Source organism: Varroa destructor, unplaced genomic scaffold, assembly GCF_002443255.2.
Source record: "Varroa destructor unplaced genomic scaffold, Vdes_3.0 BEIS01000004.1, whole genome shotgun sequence".
Lineage (NCBI taxonomy): Eukaryota > Metazoa > Arthropoda > Arachnida > Mesostigmata > Varroidae > Varroa > Varroa destructor.
In genome coordinates, this window is record NW_019211457.1 from 48,772,152 (window position 1) to 48,794,122 (window position 21,971).

Sequence of the window (21,971 nt, forward strand, 5' to 3'; positions counted from 1 at the left end):
GCCTAGGTACCGCCTTCATACGCCTAAGCAAGTGAAAAATGGATAAGTAGCTCGTCATTAATTGCTCCGCAAAATCTGTCGGTGAAACATACTGCCACACCCGTGGCAGCATAATACGAATATAGGGTTAAATAGTGTTGCAACTCATTTCAAACTACAGGTCTTTGTATATATATATATATATATATATATATATATATATATATATGCCAGACTTCAAGGGAAACAGACCAAGAAAAAAGTTGATAGATTTTTCTGGAGCTCCTGCTATTAACTTTTTTCTTGGTCTGTGTGTGAAGGGAGGATACAATCTCTAACGTTATCGGCGCATTACGTGCTTGTATCGGTTTAGCAAGCCAATGTGTTAGTGACTCCATCGATGGAAGGCGTTACTTCATTGTTGCTTTCAAGGGTCCATGATACATCATTTTAAAAAATACTGAGCGTAGTAAAGGTAAATTTTTATAAAGACCACCAAATGTGTCTCAAGATAGCCCTTGGTAATAATAGCAGCAAATGGTGTATGTACCTCAAATGCCCCTCTTAGCGCTGAAATTCGGTTGCGGCTTTGAACGAGACATAAACGCTCTCTTGATTGGACTGCAACATTTTAAAATAAAAAATTCTTCTAATATTCGGCTGACAAAAGCAAGAGCAATGTAGGTTCTATTGAGCATTGTCCTTTAAAAAGAATCCCTGTAACTGAGCGAGCAGGCGTTGTCGGCAGCCCGTCCCGTAAGATAAGAAAACTGATACCATTATGACCGAGAAAAACAGGCTCTTATATGACATCTACCTGTAATTGAAAACGGGAGAATTTTTTTCGAAGAATGAGAGCTTCATTGATCACACAAATACGCAACTATAGGCGATTATTACCACAGCGTCCATTATTCTTCGGTTTCGGGTGCGGAACGACATTTCTGATCGGTTCTATCGTTTATGGGGTAGGAAAAAACTGAATGAGTCCCTTGTAGGCAGTAGAAGACACACAATACCACAATGTAAGTAAGCACACAAAATGGGAATTGACGCAAGTCAATGCAAGAATACGGAAAGAGGCAATCTTTGAAAAGGAAATCAGACGTCTAGGTGCCTTTAGCGAAGTCTTTAGATATCCGTCTCTGAAGCAAACAAAAATTGTTAATATTGTTAAAACAGATCCTGAACAACAATAAAAATACAACTCTTTAGGATAGGCCTAATATATACAAAGTCACAATGATATAATGGGCCATTGGAAAACCTGATGCATCGATTTAATGATGCAGGGGTACAAAAGTGTTAAAATTAAATTGTGGTTTTTTTTGGTGATTCGGTAAACTAATAATTGAAACAATAAAAATATTCATTATGGTTATTTGTAAAACTAAGATTGCTGGACGTTTCCAAAGGGTGTCGATGAATAGAATGGCGTTTTTACTAATGTGCGTCTCAATTGTGACGATCTATTGACAATTACAGTAAATCTGCGCGATTTACAACAATAGCATAATTTAGGATTTTGCAGTGGTAACTAGTTTAACAACTTGAAGAGCAGCCGTCTATTTAGAGGCCTACACACACAAGGTCCAATGTTCGACATAAAGATTCATACAAACCAGAGAAATTTGCCTTATATTTATCCTCTTTATAAATTGATGAAATACTGGTGCCGGATATTAGTACAATCCCAGCATAGATATTGCTTTGCACAAATTGTATAACGTGAATATAATGTAGTAGCTATACTAACGAGCAAGCATGGATAAGGGAGCAACTTTGGCAATCAGGTAAATGGAGACAGAGAGAAATTGGCGTTGACTTACTTTTTTTGTTGATACTTCCCATTTCGTCGAGAAGTTGAGTAGATGCAAGCTGAGTCAATAAGGTTATTGCTTTATTCGTTATTCCACTATTGGTGCTTGACCGCCAGTCGCTGCCACAATGGCGTTTGCTCAATAGCAGAGTGGTTCCTAGTCGTCGTTGTTGTGTCTAGGGCAACAGTAAACGTAGCAGCGTCAACTCCTATAGTTTCTCTATTCGCTTGATCTTGCAGAACGGAATTGACCAGTGTGTTTGACGGTCACGGCGAAAAAGAGAGAGAGACAATTTGGCCGAGGGGAACAACAACGCCAGGGTTTGAAAAACGGGGCAACTGTTTCTACAGCGGTAGCTGTGGTCGCTGGCAGGTCAGGACATTACCCACAAATCCCGAAAAAGAGAAGGGACGCCGCAGACAAGAATAGGAAGATAAAGGAGAAAACCAAAGAGCGGTAGGAAAATTGAGGCTGTCGAGGCATCCGCTCTGGCCGATGACACGACGAGAACGGTCAGTAGGACGAGAATGGGAAAAAGAAGAGCAGCGGTTCGAAGAGGGGACTATTTTTGTTTCCTGGGCTGTTTTGGAGACTACTGAGCAGAATTTTGATGAGCAACCTTTCTACCGACTGGTCAAAATTCCTAACCAGCGACCACAGAAATAACAATACCGGCAGACACACATACCAGTCGCACTAGCGAGATTTGCCCGACCCCGGCCCATAGTGCCTACGATATCGCTAGAGCCGTTAAAAAAGGGCACTGCGTAATATTATCTAGACATGGCACGGCCTCTAGTCATTACTGTGGTGGCGGCCAGCCAGCGTAGATGAGTCAAAGCGGTCAAGAAATGGGATTTCAGTCGTATTATTTACTAAAAAGCAACAGAATGGCCATTTGAAGATGGAACTGGTAGAGAAGTCACTCTACAGTACTTGATAACAAAATACGTACCTCTGAGGAAGACCTCACTTTTACGAATTTTGACGATAGTAAGTGTAAGAAACATATTGAAATGTGCTGTTTGAGGAAAACCATAATTGTTGCAATTCTTGGAAGTTTATTATAGATACGTAAAGTAGTGGTTCACTTAGCCAAGTGTACCTTAAACGCAGCTGGTTCAGAGTGACCCAATCCCCAAAAACTAAGATCGAGCTACAATTCTTGCTACATGAACTTTTATAGGGAATAACGGTCGATGTAGCTTTTGCGCCCTTTTATGCTTATCTCCTTGTCTTGTCGATGGCAAGAACTTACTAGGTTCTACCTATCTTATTTGAAGTTAGAGACCGATGGGTTGTCGGTTCTTGAGACCTGCCGTCCTATAGTTCCGATGCTCGACTTTAGATCCTTTCGTACAGCACTATCGCGGCTAGCCGGTGGAAAATCAATATCTGCGTTGGCTGTGTGTTCTGTTGGATAAAGCTATGGAAACCCCGATAAAAAATAGCGAACTCTAAAGGCGTCCTACCGTCCACGACTTTGTAATCGCTCATTCACATTGCCGGCTACCGACCCCTGCAACTCTAGCTTGTGTTGACTCACGGCCTTTCGACATGAAAGAGCCAATAGAAAGGATCCTGATTGAACTACACGCCGGTGGGCTTCGCTGGACTGGGTTTGGCGTGGTTTGCAGTGGTGGAGTAGCAAAAGGAAAAGCCAAACCAATGCAAGCGGTAGCAACCAAGTTGTAGCGCAGAGACAAGCAGCGGCTAAAGGAAAAAGTAAGGCAGGCGGACGAACGACCTGAGGTGAGAAGAAATGACACAGAGTCAAAGAAGGCCCCAGCAACAAACGAACGGGCGATCACTGGTGACAAGTGCGGGCTATCATCCCCTGACCTATTCTATTTTTAATGCTCTTCTCGGCATGTGTACATTCTTTTTCGCCATATTTGCCGACGTAGCTCTAAGGCTTTTGCACGCCATCGTATTTTAAAATAAAGTATCATAAATCAGATCTAAGCGCGAGCTGTGGTGTAAGCAACATTCGAAGGGCTTTCCTACAATGCCGTTCCAAATGTATGAAAACATAGTCACTGGAGGTTCAAAGGGCGTGCTAATATCACGTCGATTGTTTTGACTGTTAGGATTTTCCGCGCATATTTTTCGTTTATTGGTTTGTCTGTAACATAATCACTCTATAGTAAGACTTGATTTCTACTATATCTTGCCTATCTTCGGCTCACCTCCGTTTCAGATCAAGACAAGATGCATGTTTGTTGCTTTCAAGGTGTCGAAATAGGACGGGAGCCATAGCCACGAAAGTTCTCCGATAGGCCAAATCAATGGGCGAATGAAAATACATGGAAGTAGATTGTCGTCAACTGTGTATTAAAATACTTTGCTAAGAGAGATTGTCAAATGTAAACACACTAAGGAACATTAACCATTTGTCTCTGCAGACGGTGTGTGAGAACTGGAAAAATTCCTGTCAGTTCGAGGGTTTCGAACAAAGACGGCTCCAACGATATTCAAAATTACTCCAGTGACCACAAGACACCTAGAGAAGGTGCATGGAGAGCTAGACCATCAACAAATATTTCTAATACAGTACATAAGTAACAAAAAATCTTCAAATATAGTGGTATATACAGCTTTAATAGGATCTGGTACATCTAAGCTACTAACATGAGTGATTATCTTTTTATCGATGATCGTAATTGTCCTGTACACGGTGAGTTCATTATCACAAACAACGGCTGCCTCGGTAAACATAATAACACTTGCGATATTTACTTTTATAATTGTCAAATATTGGAGGTGAGGTGTCTTCGCGCCATATGGAGCAAAAAGTGATATGGTGGTTAATAGGTTTGTAAATTGGGGTCGTTTGCAAACAGAGGCAATTTATTTCTTCAAAGGTCTACCGGAAGGGTGTAAACGAGATAGCCCAAGCACAGAAAAGACTAATTAAAAAATAGAACTTCATAACTTGGATACCATGTGTGCTAAATAAATACTGTTTCTTATTATAAAGCTTTTAATGAGTCAGGGGTTATATTTGCTGCCTGAAATGTCATGGGTTTCGATACAGTAAATAATGTTTTATCTTTGTTTGGAAATTTAGTATAACTCTGAGACGAATATTTTTTTATACCAACTAAGCCGCTTTAACAAGTCTTTTAGAAATTGTGGTCGAATAGTATTACTAAACTAGAGTAAGGCCCAGATATTATCTGCGATCCATTTTTCTATTATAGACGATACTACCAATAATTTCTGGTCTTTTTGAAAGCCAGTTTCAGCTAGAGTAGCCAAGTTTTCTGAACGCAATAACTAACTGGGTGCTTTTGTATACAAACGAGCAAGAAACAGGTTTGAGCAGAAAGGAACGAAGATAGAAAAGTCCGTTACTGAAGCTAAATTGAAGTCTATTTGTGCATCCAGACATGACGAGTGTGTGCACTTCTTCCCTTTTTCTGTTTGTCCCTCAGAGTATGAGTTCAAAAAGTGTAGAGTTGTGAGTTTGAAAACTACAAAATGCGTTCCGATCACAGGAGGCCAACGGACAACCCAACTCCACTTTTATGAGTAGCCGATTCTCTAGATGTTTACTTCCTTTTCTCGCTCACCCGTATTACCACACAGACAAGATTTTCTCTATACTGAATAGCCTTGTCCTTATAATACAGTCCTTTTTTCATCTCTTCTGAAGCCTTAGAATGTTTGCGGCTATGTCACCTACGGTGCGTCAAGGCAAAGAAGATACAAGGACGTTTATTTTTCCTCGCCAGCTAGGCGTGAGTGATTGCGAATGTCTATCTATATATGTCCAGATTTTTCTTAAGGAAAACATTGTAGGACGGAGCTGCTGCAAGTCACCTCAGCAAAGTACCATCCATTTATTAGTTAATAGGCTAGTTTACTAGCTTTCGAATATGCTACCAAAAAAAGAAGCATTCTACGGTTCTTTTCAAAAAGAACATTACAAAATTTAATCTGGGTATAAAGATGAGACTCGGCAGCGCGTAATCCACTACTCGTATATTGTTTTCAGCTTAAATAAAATTCTTGATTACATACAACTCTTTTTAAAATTCTAATATATATTGTTTTGCAAATTAAGAGTATTTGCCGAGCCTGAACTTCAATTTTCTCCTAATAATTAGGGTGTACCTCTGCTAAATAACATCAGACTTAACAATAGACCCGTTGAATATATCCGTCTCAAAATTCCCTAAAAGTTCTTAGTATAAAAAAGCTTAGCGCTGTGTGTCAAACAGTTTGGCCAACACGTGGCCTCGGGTATATAGATGCGTCGCTTTTTTTTAGTTGCCCACCAAAAATGAAAAAAAAAATGCCAGCAAACGGTGCATATGCGCGCCTTTGAAATGGCTTTAGGAGGAACTAAAGTGAGTTTGACACATTCATACACGAAGAGGGGCAAGTTTGAAGATTAGCAGGTACGTAAGTAGACAGATAGATGAAGGCACAAAGGGCAGACAAAAAAAGAACGTCAAATTTCTGACTGCTTTATTCCGTTCCTCAGGCATTGTCGAAGCGTTGTTGTTATTCGTTCGTTTGTGCCGACGCACTGTGGAATGGCTTCGTTATTCAAGAGCAGACGGCGTTGAGGCAGAGTTGTCGACGGGGCGCCTCAAATCGAGCAAAAATTTAGGCCACGTTTTCTCACGAATTCTGCGAGGTGCTTCAAGGATCAAGGCAAAAAGTTGGAGCACCAGAACGTAAAAATGTCTCTAGAACGTAGCGGTGAAAAAAACGGGTTCCTAAGGCTATGGAACCCGTGCCGCACCCTCTCGAAAGTAGAACGGATCGGTTGTCCTTAATTTTTTTCATAAATAAGCTCAATTGCGAAGAAAGAAGCGCCATTCCATAAAATGGGATCGTGTCTCAAGCGGAGAATTTTCGAAGGTGCGAAGGAAAACAAAACACACTCGGAAACAACAGATGCAAATAAAACCGTAAAACCTGTGTTTTCAAACTTGTGTTATGTGCAGCTGACGCCGGCAAACAACTACTTCGCAGGCTCTTATAGCGTCAAAAACTGTTTTTTGCAATGAGATGTTACTATGATTAAAATACCACCATAAAGTCACTAAGATAAAATACTCACACACGTTTAAATTTGTTATGTTCTAACTACAGACTATACGTAGTTTGCTTGTATATACATATCAATATGTTTGCACTTCGTTACTAAAAATGAGAGTATACGAGGTAGAACCGGAAACGACCGTTAGGCAGTACTAAATCTTTTAGTGGTCGGAGTTTATTTCACTATTTATTCATAGATCGCATCTAACAACCTGTTCAGCCTCACGTTTTCTATACAAAAGGCACCTATATAGTCGCCTTATAGCTAGCGTACGGTATAAACCGAATTCCTCTCGTAGACTCTTACTCTCGTAGCGGTTACTTTTAGTACGAAAGCTGCCGCCGTTGGTATATGCATTTACTTAACTTAACCTGTTAAGTTTAAATAGTCGGCTAGAGAAAGATGTTAGTTCTCGTGCCGAGACTTCTTAATTCGTCTTTCTCTACAATTCATGGATTCACAAAAGTGAGGTACCATCTAGTTACTTGAATTAATCTCATTACTACGCGACGGAAGGTCAAGGCAATCGCAAACAAGTCCTCCCTTCGTCAGCTGCTCAGTCCATATTGTCAACTTGCATGCTTTTAAACAGCTACTTACAATGAATGGCGTTCTGACCATTTGTCTATAACGAATATGTGCAAAGATCGGTTGGTGGTAGAGCAGGCTTCAAAACAGACGCGAAATCTCTGTGGTGGCTGTGTATCGTTCTTTCCTTATTTATTTTGAAAAAAATAGAAGTAATAAATGAATGAATGCATGAATAAGTCAGTGAATGAGGTCAACCCCGCATCGACTGTTTCTATAAGACAACAATCCACATGCAACACACAAGTAACAATTTTTATTTATCTGTATTCATCAGGAAGTATTTGCCGCGTGACTGAAGGCCATGTTGTTAGCAAATATTTACAGACTATCAATTACTATGACAAAGTGGATAACCGTTATATCTACGCAATTTAGCACTCAACTTGATTATGAAATTCATTGGCCATATTTCAATGAATTGAATCCTAAGTTACTGCGTGCTTTGATGTCGGTCACATAGTGGCAATCATTCGAGTGTTAAAAGAAAGAAGTGTTAATAAAATCTCTCCATTCTTTACGAGTTTATGCTTACAACAATTCTTGAATTTAGCAAATAACCGTATGTCAGGACGGTAGGTCCCGGGTATGACATAAATCATGCCCGATTAAAACAACTCTGCCTTTAAAAACTCACGAAGGCCGCAGTAATATGACATTTGGCAAAAATAGAATCTGTTAGCTGTGGGTCTTCCAAGCTCTGCTGTTTCAGAAAGACACATGATAGTTAAATCCGTAACTATGTTTTAACGATATAGAATTAGGTTCAATTACGCAGTTAATTAACGCCATTGTTATTGATGTTAGTTATCAGTCCATGAACGGAAATGGACACGTCGACTCTGTCGAACATCAGGTAACATGCCCACTATCGTTGTTGTGGCGACACAGTCTGTTGCTAAGGGGCGTTACCTTTGTGTCAATACGCTAATATAGTTGTCCCCGTGTTGATCTGGGTGCTGCATGGCACCCCCAGAATGTCAGACTGGATGATGAAGTGCTAAGATGTCAAGACTGTTGATGCATCAGTATACCTAATACAATATCGTATGTTAGTTATATATATGCTTGATTGTACTAACACTCTTTCAATTGATAAGCGAAATGAGACGTGAAATAATATTGACACAAGGACCTAAAAACAAAGGGGACTTTTATGTTGTTCGAGATTTGCGGTCATTACGACCATGGTTTTCGAAAAGAAAAGCATAATGGATGAAAACCACTTTTTACTTAGAAATTACTTTGAGGCCACCACCAGTTGCATGCCATTAATGGTCCGTCAATGTTGCCCGTCCTATTTTCTGTAGCTCGTCGCAGGCATCGATGGTGTCAGAAAAGTAATTCAAAAAAGCAAGAAAAAATAAACCAATGCAATTTTTCGTCCCCCGCCATAACGCATCATCATTTGCCCTCTTCCTTTCTACAAACCGTCGACATTTTAATGAAGCCTTGATCTTCCCTCCTCTCATTGTTATCGCCATCTTGGCATTAGTTCGTCTTTCCGCACGGATGTTTTTCTCGCAACTCCTACATCGTTATTATAATCCGTTTTGGCTGGCGACAAGATGGCTGCGTGTGTTTCACCCATCAAGTAGAGCTAACTTTAGATCATTGCCCTGCAAAGGATCGGGGTTTTGCGAGTGATATTGGCGCTAGTGTTGCTGACCCATAACCCTAAACAAACTGTACGGCTGAGCGGAAGGAATTTAATAAGGTGCCGACCGTGGCAACAACGATCGAGTTAGCCTCTTCTTTTACTCCAGCATCAGTTTCCGTTGGCAGCGGTTAAAATATGAAGTGTCGCCGACTTTTGCCGTTGCTATACAACGCCGCTCCCATCTAATTGGACTAACTTTTTAACGTATAGCATGCGATGACAACGCATTTTGGTTGTCACTTGTGATTTTGAACAGTTTTATGTATATTACTCATTTGAAAATAAGCCGTAACGATAGGTCATATGATGCTTTTGAGATTCTTCATCGATTTAGCCGCTTGGGTATCAAAAGCCACTGTACACACACTTATTTTTCATGCGTATGGCATAGCAACGCTCTTACGATCACCACCATACAGTTTGCATCTATACTAAACATGTAGCGTGTCGCAGCTTAAAAAAGGAAAAAAGAATTGAAACAAGAATGGTACTGTTCTTAATGACGCTTTTAAGACAAAACAATTTATTCAAACAACAATAGTTTGCAACGTCAATGAATGCTTTAATTTCGCACCGAAATTAGTCACGTATTCCATTTCCGAAATTGTGAATAGTTCCCCAACAGTGATTTCGTGTAATACGACCATTCGGTCGTTTCAAAACTTCTTGAGGTTTCACACTTGTTAAAGGAATGACGCTTCATACAAAAAAAACAGCGGATCCAAGTCATATTATTTGAAGTTAAAAAGTTTAAAAGAGTGGAAAGGCCAAATTACTTAAAATACTTAGACGAGAGAAGTATATGTTCGCCCCAAAAAGCCGCTAAGCTCCGACTTGAGATTCTAAAACTGACAAAAATAGCTCTTTCTATTAGAGAAATAGCGTTTTCTGGTTTTGTCAGGTTAATCCCTAAACTGGATTTTTAGAGCCGTCACATCCATACCATTCTCGAAACACATACAAATAGGGTAGTGATGAAGAATCTGGTAAAGAGTCAAGTTCTTGCAGCCGAAAAGCTTTATTATGTAAGGTACGTATGTACAGTGTGGCTATTATTCTACACTTATTTATTTTACCATCGTTGCTCTTTGACCGAAGTTCAAACTTGATTTACAGTCTTAGCCATAATAAATGTATGCTTGTGTTGTTGATAGAGCAGACTTATTCGACTTAAATAAGACTGACGTAAGAAGTGTGTACGGAAGGACTACATGAAAGAAAAACGACGCTTTAATAGCGAACCGAATAGCGTTAATAGGAATATGCCACTGGAACTGTTCGAATCATAAAATAGCCTAACTTAATTAATAATAACAAGTGCATTGATTATTTTTCCTTTCTTCCAAATAATGAGCTTCTTTAGCATGAGGCATATATCATCTCCTTTCGCTTTACCATCGCCATGGAATAGATACACGACGCAATAAATCATAGACATCACACTACGCAATGGCTAAAATAATCGGCTAAAACAACACGACGTAGGTAGGTGGTGGCTGGCGTCCTTAATAGGCCTTACTAATTAGACTACTCAAACGGACGGGTCTCATATATATATATATATATATATATATATATATATATATATATATAGTAAAGACAAGCAGCACAAGAACAATTTGTTCTTACCTACGACAAAAAGTCAGAGAAAAGTGACAGCTGCAGCATGTCGAGGCCGTTTGCACTGGGAAGTTCTATACAAATTAAGCGCCTGCCAGTGGCAGTTTGCTTATAGAATAGGCAGTTTCAATGGTTCCAGTATATTTATTCTTTTTGAAGCCAGGTCTGTGTAAAACACTAAAGGTACTAATATTAACAGAGGGCATAAAAAATCAGAAAGTCTTATGCGCTTAAATTCTCTTTTGTCTTGCTTAACACACATCTGGTTCAACTAGTCACAGGTATTTCTTAGGAAACGTCTATTTTAATAAAAACGTAGCTTTTTAATAGACTTTTTCGTCACATACTTTTATCTCAGCTTGCCTTTTTAGTGATAAAATGAAGTCCGTGAGAGTGATAACGGGAAATGGCCAACTTATCATTTATGCGCCACAAAAAACACGAAGTAGCACTTGATTCAAATAAAAATAGGGAACGTCGACTATCTGATAACTATAGAGTATTGGATAGCTTGTAGCGCAAGAAAATTGTCAAATAATCCCCAAAGGTAAATAAGATAGCGCCTTCCACTGATGAAGCATCCAAGGTGCGTATTATTAATATAGACCTGAGTTTGCAGGATTCAACTCAAGCAAACATTCCACTAATTTCAAAGCTATGTTACGTTGACCCGAACTATATAGTATGCCGGTGTCGTTTTATGATGTACCACCGGTAACTGTTAAAAGGATTGTTTCTATCCATTTGCTCGCTGTGTGCAAACTGTAGCTAAGGATCTAGCTTCTTTCAGCCACCACCTTTTGAGAAGGCGATGCAGGCTAAAGACCTAAACGATAAGATAATTTTCCGCAATGTGGCAACGGACACCCAAGAACAGTCCAAAGCCGTGAGCGAAAAGACGATATTTCAATGAACTCAGCGGATGGGACGGAAGTTTATTTAAATAATGAATACAAGTAAGATGTAGCCACATTATCCAGGCGCTGTTGAGTACTTTGCGCTCACTAACTTTGTTGGTACAGTGATTAATAAATCTTATTGATTTGACGCGGACAAATCAGGAAAGAGCGCGGCGACATCAGTCGCGGTAAGAAAATCTTGGAATTCAATTGACTGACACCATTGTCTTTCATATGTGCATACTCACATAAATGAAACGGACAGTTTTTACTTAAGACTGTGAATATTAAGGCAGAGTTCTACCTAAAAGCTGCCCAAAACGATCGTAGATTGTTGGGTTTCAAGGATTCGCTATAGGGAGACGGGCAAGCACTCACGACTATAGCAAAATTGAAACCAAGGCTTAACTATTTGCCTCTATTATACTCGATGTCATAAAGCTAAAAGATGTGTGTAAAACTGAATGCGATTGGGTAGACGTCAAGAGTTCGCATATATAAACGCACAAATGGCAACATACACAAGTGAATATTAGCACGCTTAAATCTATTGATCTTTGTAATCAATTATGTTACAAGACGCCATTATAGAGTTATTATCTATACACTATGTGCACATTTAGGCTAAATCTCTGTCCTATGGACAAGTTCTTCATAAAATAAGCGTTAAAGAAGTTTTCAAATCAATCTAACGATCCTGATTTATAATTACCCTTATTAACATTCAACACTTAAGCTTCCCCTATCTACTTGTCCTCTTATTATGTCTTCCTTAGAAGAACTTTCACTTCTTAACTAGAATTACAATAAAACACAAAGGTTCCATTTCCACACAACTTACTCAGATACAAAGGAAAAATAGGGCTGGTTCCCATTATATGTGTGGGCATAGAAAAGCCTAGATTTTGCACTGGCTAGCTGGCTTATCTTTATCTCGGACTACGAGAAGATCACAGGCTTATTCAGACGAGTGTAGGTTCATGCTCATAACGTAAAACGCTACTGTTCTATGCCTATATTCTTTTGCACTCTTTAGCAGATAGCTCTATAGCGGAGCGGCAGCACACATCTTGGTGTCATCTTTGTCTCCTACAGTTGACCCCCAAAAGCATTTCGTTTAGAATGCATCTCAGTTTTCTGTTCCGTTTTGCTCCATGGATGTCCTGTCGCCTGACTTTGTGACTTTTTTGTGACTCTGCTCATTAGTACAGGGTCGTTCTCTCTTCTACAGCCGTTTTTTTTTTCGTATGTTTCGTCTCGGAAGACACTGGTCGAGGCAACCAGCATTTTCCCTGGAGGAAAGGTCAATAGGGTGAAATCATATAAGGCTTCAACTGCCTTCGTTCTTCTGGGTATTATTCTCTCCACATAGAAGACCATTCTTAACCCACTTGTCTATGGGTTTCTGCTAGCTTTTGACCCCTTACAGGCATACCTTCTTGCGTAGCTGCGCATATGTGCACACGGGAGAAGACAGATGCACTCACTTTTGGCGCGTGCAGCTCTGCGCCCAAAACTCAAGCGGCCACGTTGTGTGTACACATCCCACCGTGAACTGGCTGTTTCTAACACCGGTTACTCATTTGTTGCGAAGAATTGCGCCAATTGGGATAAATTCGCCTTATTGACTTTTCGCATCCACTTGGTGATCAGCGGTAAAATAAATATACCGTGTTCTCATGCATTAACATTACCTTAAAGGTTCCTCATAAAACTATCATATGTGAACTAATAATATCTTCGTTTATTTTTTGGTGGCAGCAAGCCGTTTAGCTTAGCGTTGTATATTTTCTGTAAATTTATTATTCGCCCTTACAGTTTCTGATATTATTTTTATTAGACTCTAAATACAAGCTACTAGACTCGGCGGTTTTGCAGATAAACATGGTTCCACGTTTATCTAGTCGGAAAAGATAAACGAACAAATTGGTGCCTTTCGATAGGTTCAAAGGCTTTTTCGTCTTATTTGAACACCAAACCTAAAAATCCATAGTTGTGAGTCTGATGCTCTTCTTCACACAGGAGTTCTGCGTTCTCAATGGCATCATATACTGTTGTGTTTCTACTATGCCCATTACAACGCATAGATAACTACAGTACTTGGACTTGCTGTACGCATCCAAGCATATCGAGAAACAGCAAAGCAAAATAGCTTTGGAAGCTAGCCCCCTTCACGGCAATCGTTGTTCTATATATCACTGTATTATTGATTTGTGTCAATTCTATAAGGTTCGTTAATTCATAAGACCCGTTTAATCAACTATAACATTTTCTAGAGTATGTTTATGAAGTAGCACAATATTGATTCAAGTGAAAATAATCTCATTTAGATGACTTTTCGACCCAGATACTCATTGGTTGACGAGGCTGACCTTGTATTATTTTATCTATTTATATACATTCTGTGTTTTCCATTATATTTATGCTGCCGCTACTTAAAGCAGGACATATGGTCAAAAAGATAATTTAGGTCTCATTCTCCTCGACAAATAATATCGAAGACATTGAAAGTCATTGGTTTTACTTAAACAGAACCAATACATACATTATTTTTGCAGAAAAAAATTTGCAAAAAAATGCAGCTGATTCAAAGTAAATGTTTACTGATGTCGTTGTATTTATCATTCAATTATTATCACATCCGAATATTTGATTACTGTGTTTGGCTACATTATCTCGTCAACTGATTTTTTTCCTAAATAAACTAAAATAAGAAAAAAACAAAATTCCATCTTAATCGTCATACTAAAATACATTAGGTCGGTCGAAAAGTAATTTCGTCTCCACCTTAGTTTGAATGGTGCTAATTTTTGCAAAAAGGAGAACCTTGTTTTCTAAAGCAATCTATTTAGATATATTGTATTCATTTTAGCCTTGGTTCACGGTTTGCTTAACCAAAGGGTGCTTTGATTAGTGATAATAAAGCAAACATTGATAGGTGCATTTTCGGATCTGCGCCTGTTCTTGTAAATCGCGAGTCCTCCAAGTTGTGCTACATGGATCTGAACAGTCGTAACCAGATGAAACAAAATCTGGGCTACAAGTCAAGCGTGAGAGGATTTTTATTCTAGCAGGATTTTTTAGGGTCGATTCGGAATTTGTATTCATTGTCTCACTACGTTTCTAAAGCTTATAGAACAGCTCTTTCAGATATCACTGAATCTAATGAGTTATCTATGAAAACGCTTTCCCGGGGTTCCAAAGTATAGCTCTCTTTTGCTGTACTAGAAAAGTTTCTTTTCTATTTCTTATACTAATGCTGAACAGACTGATTTTCTTTTTTCGTGCAAGTAATAATAAGCATATCTACTGAGTTTAGGTGAGACCCACTTTATTGCCTTCAATATTACATATTTTCTGTAGTTGGCAAGTGATTCGTTCCGGCACTGCAATTAACTTCTAGAGAAGTAAAGAGTTTTTGAGGTGGGCTGGGCTCTATGTTCGCACATACAGCTTGTAGTTAGTTCATTGTCATCCACTTTTTACGATTATCCAGAGCCTGCAAGTAGATATTCTGAGCTCGATGCAAAATGCAAAAATTTTCCTGTTAAACCTGTCAGACTTTGTCAAAGTTGCATAAGGAATATTACCTCAGTTGTCTGTTATTCAACGGTCAGGTAATCGATAAGGCAGCGTCGGAAATTAGGTAGCTTTTTCAGTCACATTATTTGATTGTACAGACTACAGTTAGTTGTAAGTAGACTCGGACAAAATGTGACAAGTGCAGTAAACGCAGAGCAGTCAAGAAAAGAAGTACGTGTTAGCTTTTTAAATCGAGTAGCTAGATAAAGCATACTTCAGCTCTGTAAAAGGCAAAATTAAAAATTGATGATATGGAATTTCGTGTAAGTTGAAACGCTGGTGAAGTCATTTAGCTTTACACTCTTGTCACTCTGCGTACCTCCATAGTAACTTCTAACTTTCTTATTTCGTATTATTAAATGTAGATTCCTCTTAATAATTTTTCTCTCTTATTTATCGTCTTCAACTGTTGACGTGATGCTTAGCGCATGTATTTTATCACTACTGCATGAAACAAAAGCAAATCGTGCGGTAATGCCCTTCGCCTATGTCTTCCTGCTCCTTAATGTATGCTTCACTGAGCCAAAAAGTTGCGAGAATTTGCCATGATGTCAGTAGGAATGAACAGCGGACTAAAAAGGTGCCATGTGTTCTTCTGTCGAAGCGCCTCGCCTCGCTTCATTGGTGACCACTGCTGTTGATGGTGGCGGTGATGGTGTTTAAATTATACAGAGATAGTCCTTTTTACAACTGAACTGTAAGGATAGCATAAATGTGAATTTCTGTGACAGATTAATTCGCGAATGGCATTTTGCGTACTTCGGGATCCTGCGGTTAGATATGGCTAGGGTGGCCAGCTGGTTCAACCACTTTGCCACTGTAAAAATTCGAAATATATTGTGAGTATAAAACACGAAAACGCAGCAGAGTTGATGGAAGCTAAGAGGTCCCTTTTTACTCTCCCATCTTCACTTAGTTGCTATCCGATGCAAGTGACTGCGAAGATACTTGAAGAAGCAACGCTAACAACAATAGCTTAACGCGTCTGTGGATAACAAAAAATAATGAAGCTCTAAAGTTTCATTATGAATGGGAAGCAAAACACTGAAACAATAATACTCGCGCACTTATCTAATCGTAACTAAAGCTCTCACTTTATATAGGGGAAATCAGTACATAATAGATAATTAAAGAACAAAATACATATAAACGTATTTTCTTCTTTAATTATCAAAAGTAACATTTACAGAAATAAGGTGAGAAAATAATTTTCTCCACAATTCTTTTTGGAATAGTAGAACGGAAATGGTTGAAACAGCATTTACTTATTTGTTATAAAATCATTGTTGTTAAACGTGGCTAAATCGGGGATAAGTAACTGGTTGATAGAGGTTAGACCTATGAAAATGAAGTATCTGTTGTTTACATCAACAGCCTTCAAAATGAAAACAATGCAAAAAGAGTAGCATGCGAATGGATGGAGCTCAAAAATAAAGGCATCGTACATAGTAACAGCCAGCTTCTGATAAGACTTGTGAACAAGCTTTATTTTGATAAGATAACAGATCAACTTGTGCATATATCTTTATTGTTGTTACCGCATTGTCGTTGTTCGTTTGTGGGTGCCCCTGCCGCTAAAATAAGCATCTTCCTCGCGCCAGCCGCTTTGTCTACCCTTTGTCTCTCCCTAACCGCCGTAATCGCTCGATTATGCAGATTCCTCCTGGTACAGCGCGTTTTCTGCGAAGCGTGTTTATCAATCCCGAGATCAAATATAAGAACGACAAGTGAACTAAAGGACGAATATCGGTGTGTATTGCACGCTAAAGATGGCATAGCCATTGATGCCATTGTTATTGCTATTTAGAGTGAGTAAAGGTGAAAAACGGGTACGAGAACGGCGTGAGAATCTACGCGCGCAGATTTTTCTTACTAACCACGCAGATAACGCGCATACATGTATCGAACCGTTGCTGCGGTCATACTGATTGTCGTGGCCAGCTCACAGTAACTGTGGCCCATTTGTTAAAAGATTTAAAGAACCGCTAACGATAAAAAGAATTAGTCGGATACGAATATAGTGATATACCATGTTGTTTCCCCATGCCGATTTTGTTAACCGACTACTGCTTGTACCTCTACTTCGTTTGTTACTGTGAGTAGTATGCATTGTTTTGGGTTGATGTTGCTGCTGCTACTTATATTTGTCTGACACGCATCTGCTCGGGCTTCTATTAGTTTCTACTGCCACCTTTTCATTTTTCGTTTCGTTTCATCGTTCGATGAGGTAAAATCAAAACTGTAGTAGGTACGGTTGATACTGCAATAACCTGGCGACAACGCAAATTTCATCTTGTACATTTAGTAAGCCTTAGTGCCGTCATCACCGTCGGCACTACCGTTCCTAATCCGCCACCTCTTTTTCATGATAACGATGAATGTTGAAATTAGTGGCGGTTGCATTTGTTATAATTGTTATAACCTGCAGCCTCACATCATTATATGATGCTGTCGCGTGCCTGTAAGACAGAAAACAACAGAACGCAATGGGAAAGCTATTTATTGGCTTCGCCGACAAAGGTGACGAAGTTTGAGAGCAAACATTCAACTAAGAATGATAAACAACGAGATTAACTAGAATAAAGCAGTGTTACTTTCTGGTGCCGCTGTATTTTCGACTTATTTTTTATGATATTTAGTTTGCGCCGCCATCCATAATATACAGAATCTTATATATATATATATATATATAAGAAGAAATCAGGACCGGAATTAAAGGCAAAAGTCTAACTTAAATTGCCTACAAAAATGTTCATGCATTTCATTTGATATCGTCCGATATTATTTGACTGTTAGAACGAATAACCGCACCACTTTTTTGTTTTGCTTGGGAGGGGCGTGATACTACTTTTAAGTAAATAAACGTCCACAGCATGATTCAAGTTGAGCGTTCACTGAGAATTTGCGACTGCTATCTTATAGACAAATTTGAGTCCATTCAATTCAGTGCATATAATCAACTAACGACAGGCCATACAAAAAAGGAAGAGCATCTTCTATACTGCAGTTTTCCAGTGCACTGTTTCCACCTTTTCTTGCGTATTCTGTAGCGGCGGTCCGATGGGTAATAAAATAACTTGATATTGCAGAATTGGACTGCTATATCAAAATGCTATTTTTAATTTTTTACATTTACTGTTTGTATGTACGTACTTAACTGATTTGTCCATAGCTCATGTTCTCAGTATCAGGGTACCAATATATCAACGGAGTCTTCGCCTGAGATGTGGTTTTGATGGCGAACGATAAATATTCATACATAGGTACGGAGACCCATATGGTAAAGACGGCGACTGCAACGTGTCAATATTTGTATGCGCTGCCGCTTTTCTACTTACGATGGATGACGAAAAATATTTTAAATTCATCTTTTTTTATTTGTTTATGTCCTCGCCACGGCTTGCGTTTGGACCGAAATATAGCAGACACGACAAAGTTAGGGTTAACAGAAGGTCTACGATTCGTACTTCATACGCTACTTAAAGCACGCATGTTTTCCTTGAGTCGAATATTGCCAGTAGACTATCAAACCGTTTACCATTGATTCTATAAATTCAGACAAATAGTAATGCAAAAAGAAATGACGACGTACCAACTGTTTTGCTGCTGCTATCCGCTGGCAGCGTCAGCTTTGTTAATTCTGCTGGTGCCGCTGCTAATTCCCTAGCCGCTGCTGTTGTTGTCATCTCAGTTTTTTTTTCTGACCTTCTCGTCAGGTGTTTGTCGGGCGAATGTCAAGTAATTTCGCGATAATCCGTGATAATACTTTCAATTATTAGATTTGAAAACTAATGGCTTAAAATCTAAAGATGTTCATTAAAGTATACATGTACACCATATATAATGGTGTGTCCTTTGCCTCGTTATGGTAGTTCTTGATAATTTCTAAGTGGTTAAAACTCATCTTTCGAATAATTTGAATAATGTTGCTATATAGTGTGAATCGGTAACCCTAGCGCCATATTCAGTTTGTTGTTTTCCGCTTTTCTTTTCAAAAGGCTCCTTTGTAAATTCGTTTCTTTTCTTCGATCGGAATTAAGCACAAGCAACTTCCTGATATTTTAACTGGCGATGTTTTGATCTGCTGTCGGAAAAACCTGATGCAAGTAATAAGGAAAGGCTTTATGAATGAAATAGGTAGTTACTAAATTACTAAATTTAAGTAAAATTCCCAGTTAGCACGTGATGAATCAGGTGCATCAGGACAACGTGTTTGGTCAGATTCACTAGAACTACAATATTGTTCATTTAACTCACACTCATAGGTTGTGCAATCATGACATAATACTTGACTGATTGCAAACGTATTTTTCTTATTTATATCTAGTGGCATCGATGCGTTTGTAAAGCTCGTGTATCGAAATTTTAGTCGGCCATACGGGAATTTGGTCGGTTAATATTAGGCAACAGGCCCACTTTCTACTGAACGACAGATTCCATTTCAATATGGGTTAAGAAAGGGTATCTATTTGTTACGCTGTAAACAAACACGGAGGTATATCACGATTGTAGGCACCAATTGGTCCAGTAGATTTGCAAACATATATATGACAGAAGCTAACTAGCCTTTATTAAATACTCTGATGATATTGGAATACCAGCTCAGGACATATGCCTCATACCTGAAAATGAAAACGTACTGTACTATATTGGTGCTCACTTGTTGACGTCCTTACTGGAACACTAAAAACTACATAAACGACGCACAACAGAATAATAATCTTTTTAGAAAATAGTTAAATGTGAAGATTCAGTTTGAAAGTAAAAATAACTTAGAACTTCTTTCGTGCGTTGACGAGTTCTGCCAGATCTGGCCGCCCTTTACACATTTACCTTGTAAACATCGCGTATTTTTGGAAAAAGGTAACACCTATTACTGAAGAGTACCTTATACTGTTCGCTGTGTAAATGATTTTGGAATCGGAGGCCTCTGCAAAATGCTCGACGACGATTGAGATATTAAAAGTAGATATAATGGAAAGTAGCTTTTATGATAAGACGAAATAAGTAGAATTCAATTTTTGCAAAAAAAGATTTCTATAGATTGTTCGTCGCTTGATCATCTTATTAATTAGACCGAGGTCAAGCCAGTGTATAACTAAATCGGGTGAACATGCTGTGCTCTTGGCCCCGTACCACGAGTATATTAACTATATTTTGTTATCGACAATGTTTGTGTTGAACACGCTTAATGTGTTAGCGTTTTACTGATTTAGCCGTTTCTATATCTTGGCTTATGTAGTTTAAGCGCCATTCTGTTACATACGCACGGTCCCATATCGAACCTTGCGACGCTTACTATAATTGATTGTAGACAACATTAGTAATAATTGTCCTAGTGTATGTAAATAATGTTAGCAATCGTTACCATTTGTTTTCTTAATTAATTTCAAATATCCGGCAGTGGTCCCTCTTGTTAGTTTCCCCCAGTAGTCCCAGTGAAACGTACTAACACAACTTTGCGTTATAGCAACTCTAGCTAAGCTATTTATTTACAGCCTATTTTGTCATCACGAAAACGTTTGATAAGTAGCTTAGGAATACGATATTTTTATATTGGCGGACCACGATATGCGTACGATACGAATAAGTGACGTCAGCCATGCATGTGTAGGGGACGCTCGTTGTCGGGTGACACTTAGGGGCACGTTACTTCTTATTCGTATTTCGTATAAAAAAAGTTACTTATGGATGGATATGATTTGTTTTCCTGTCAGTGCTTAGTTTATGATGAAGAAAAATTTGCTCGTTGACTTGATCTACGCCATGGCATAACGCTAGCAACAGCTGATCTCGTCGGCCATAGTCTCCCAATGTGGCCCTTGAGAAGAAAGTTGGTCCATTCAGTTTCGCATGCAACGCCTTTGGCGGCCTAAAACTGCGACAGAAACATGCTGTTTCTATTGTGCCGTTCATCATAAAAGAAGAAGAAACAGATATAAAATCAAAAAAGGAAAAGCAAATCTCATGTAGCATGTTACTATCTGGTTTAAAAATAAAACTCATAAGACCAATGGACAGTTCTTGGTAATGAATATAACAGGCTATTCCACCCAAGGAATTCGTTTGAAAATTCGGCGGTCAGTTGTCAATTGCATAGACTGTCGTTAGTGAGATATTCGTTTCATGTTGAACTTACCCGTTTAGGGTGCCATCAATAAATTAAGCAATAATTGACGCATGTACGTATGCGTAAGCCCTTAAATATATGGGTAGTCTGAAGTCACAATTAACAATCATGACCGTAAGCATCATGTATAATAAGTATCTGCAAGGTATATAATGTCTAGTTACCGTGAAAACTTGTATGAATAATACTTGTTGTCCTAATACTATTTAACGAGAAAACCGTAGAAGGTTTTTTTATTTATTAAGGCATAACTGGTCTAAGTGTGGTCAGGTCAATATTTTCGTGTGATTCCAAATTCATAATACAAACGTCAAGCTGCCACGTAATGAGCAGAATTTGTGTGTACGCTATTATGTATTATATAGGACTCAGCAGATAATGAATTCTGAAATTACTGAGAAACGAGCCTGCCAGCTGCCTATTGTTATCCGAAAGATTCACGTACGGAAGCCTTAACTACGTCATGCGCCGTAATATGCTACTACAGAGATGTATTCAGGGTAGATAGTTGCATACCATATTTAGTGGCTGTAGGATTACTACGTTCACCAGGCCCGGATGATAGGAATACGATGTGCCTAGAAACCCTTTCTCTAACCAGTAGTTCAGGCAGGTTCTACTAAGAAAGTATTGA

The 21,971-nt window shown here is 38.9% G+C and overlaps 1 protein-coding gene across 4 annotated transcripts in view; it reads left to right on the forward strand.

Moving 5' to 3' along the window:
• The window catches only part of LOC111248999 (uncharacterized), a 77,426-nt gene that overhangs the window by 41,474 nt on the left and 13,981 nt on the right, over nucleotides 1-21,971 (forward strand). For 3 of the 4 annotated variants that reach the window (XM_086986008.1, XM_086986006.1, XM_086986007.1), the window contains one exon: nucleotides 6,292-6,674. The exons of the other annotated variant lie outside the window; for it this stretch is intronic. In XM_086986008.1, coding sequence (XP_086842134.1) covers nucleotides 6,641-6,674 — 34 coding nt within the window. In that variant the 5' untranslated portion in view covers nucleotides 6,292-6,640. The remainder of the gene's footprint in view (nucleotides 1-6,291; nucleotides 6,675-21,971) is intronic. 4 annotated transcript variants of the gene reach the window in all.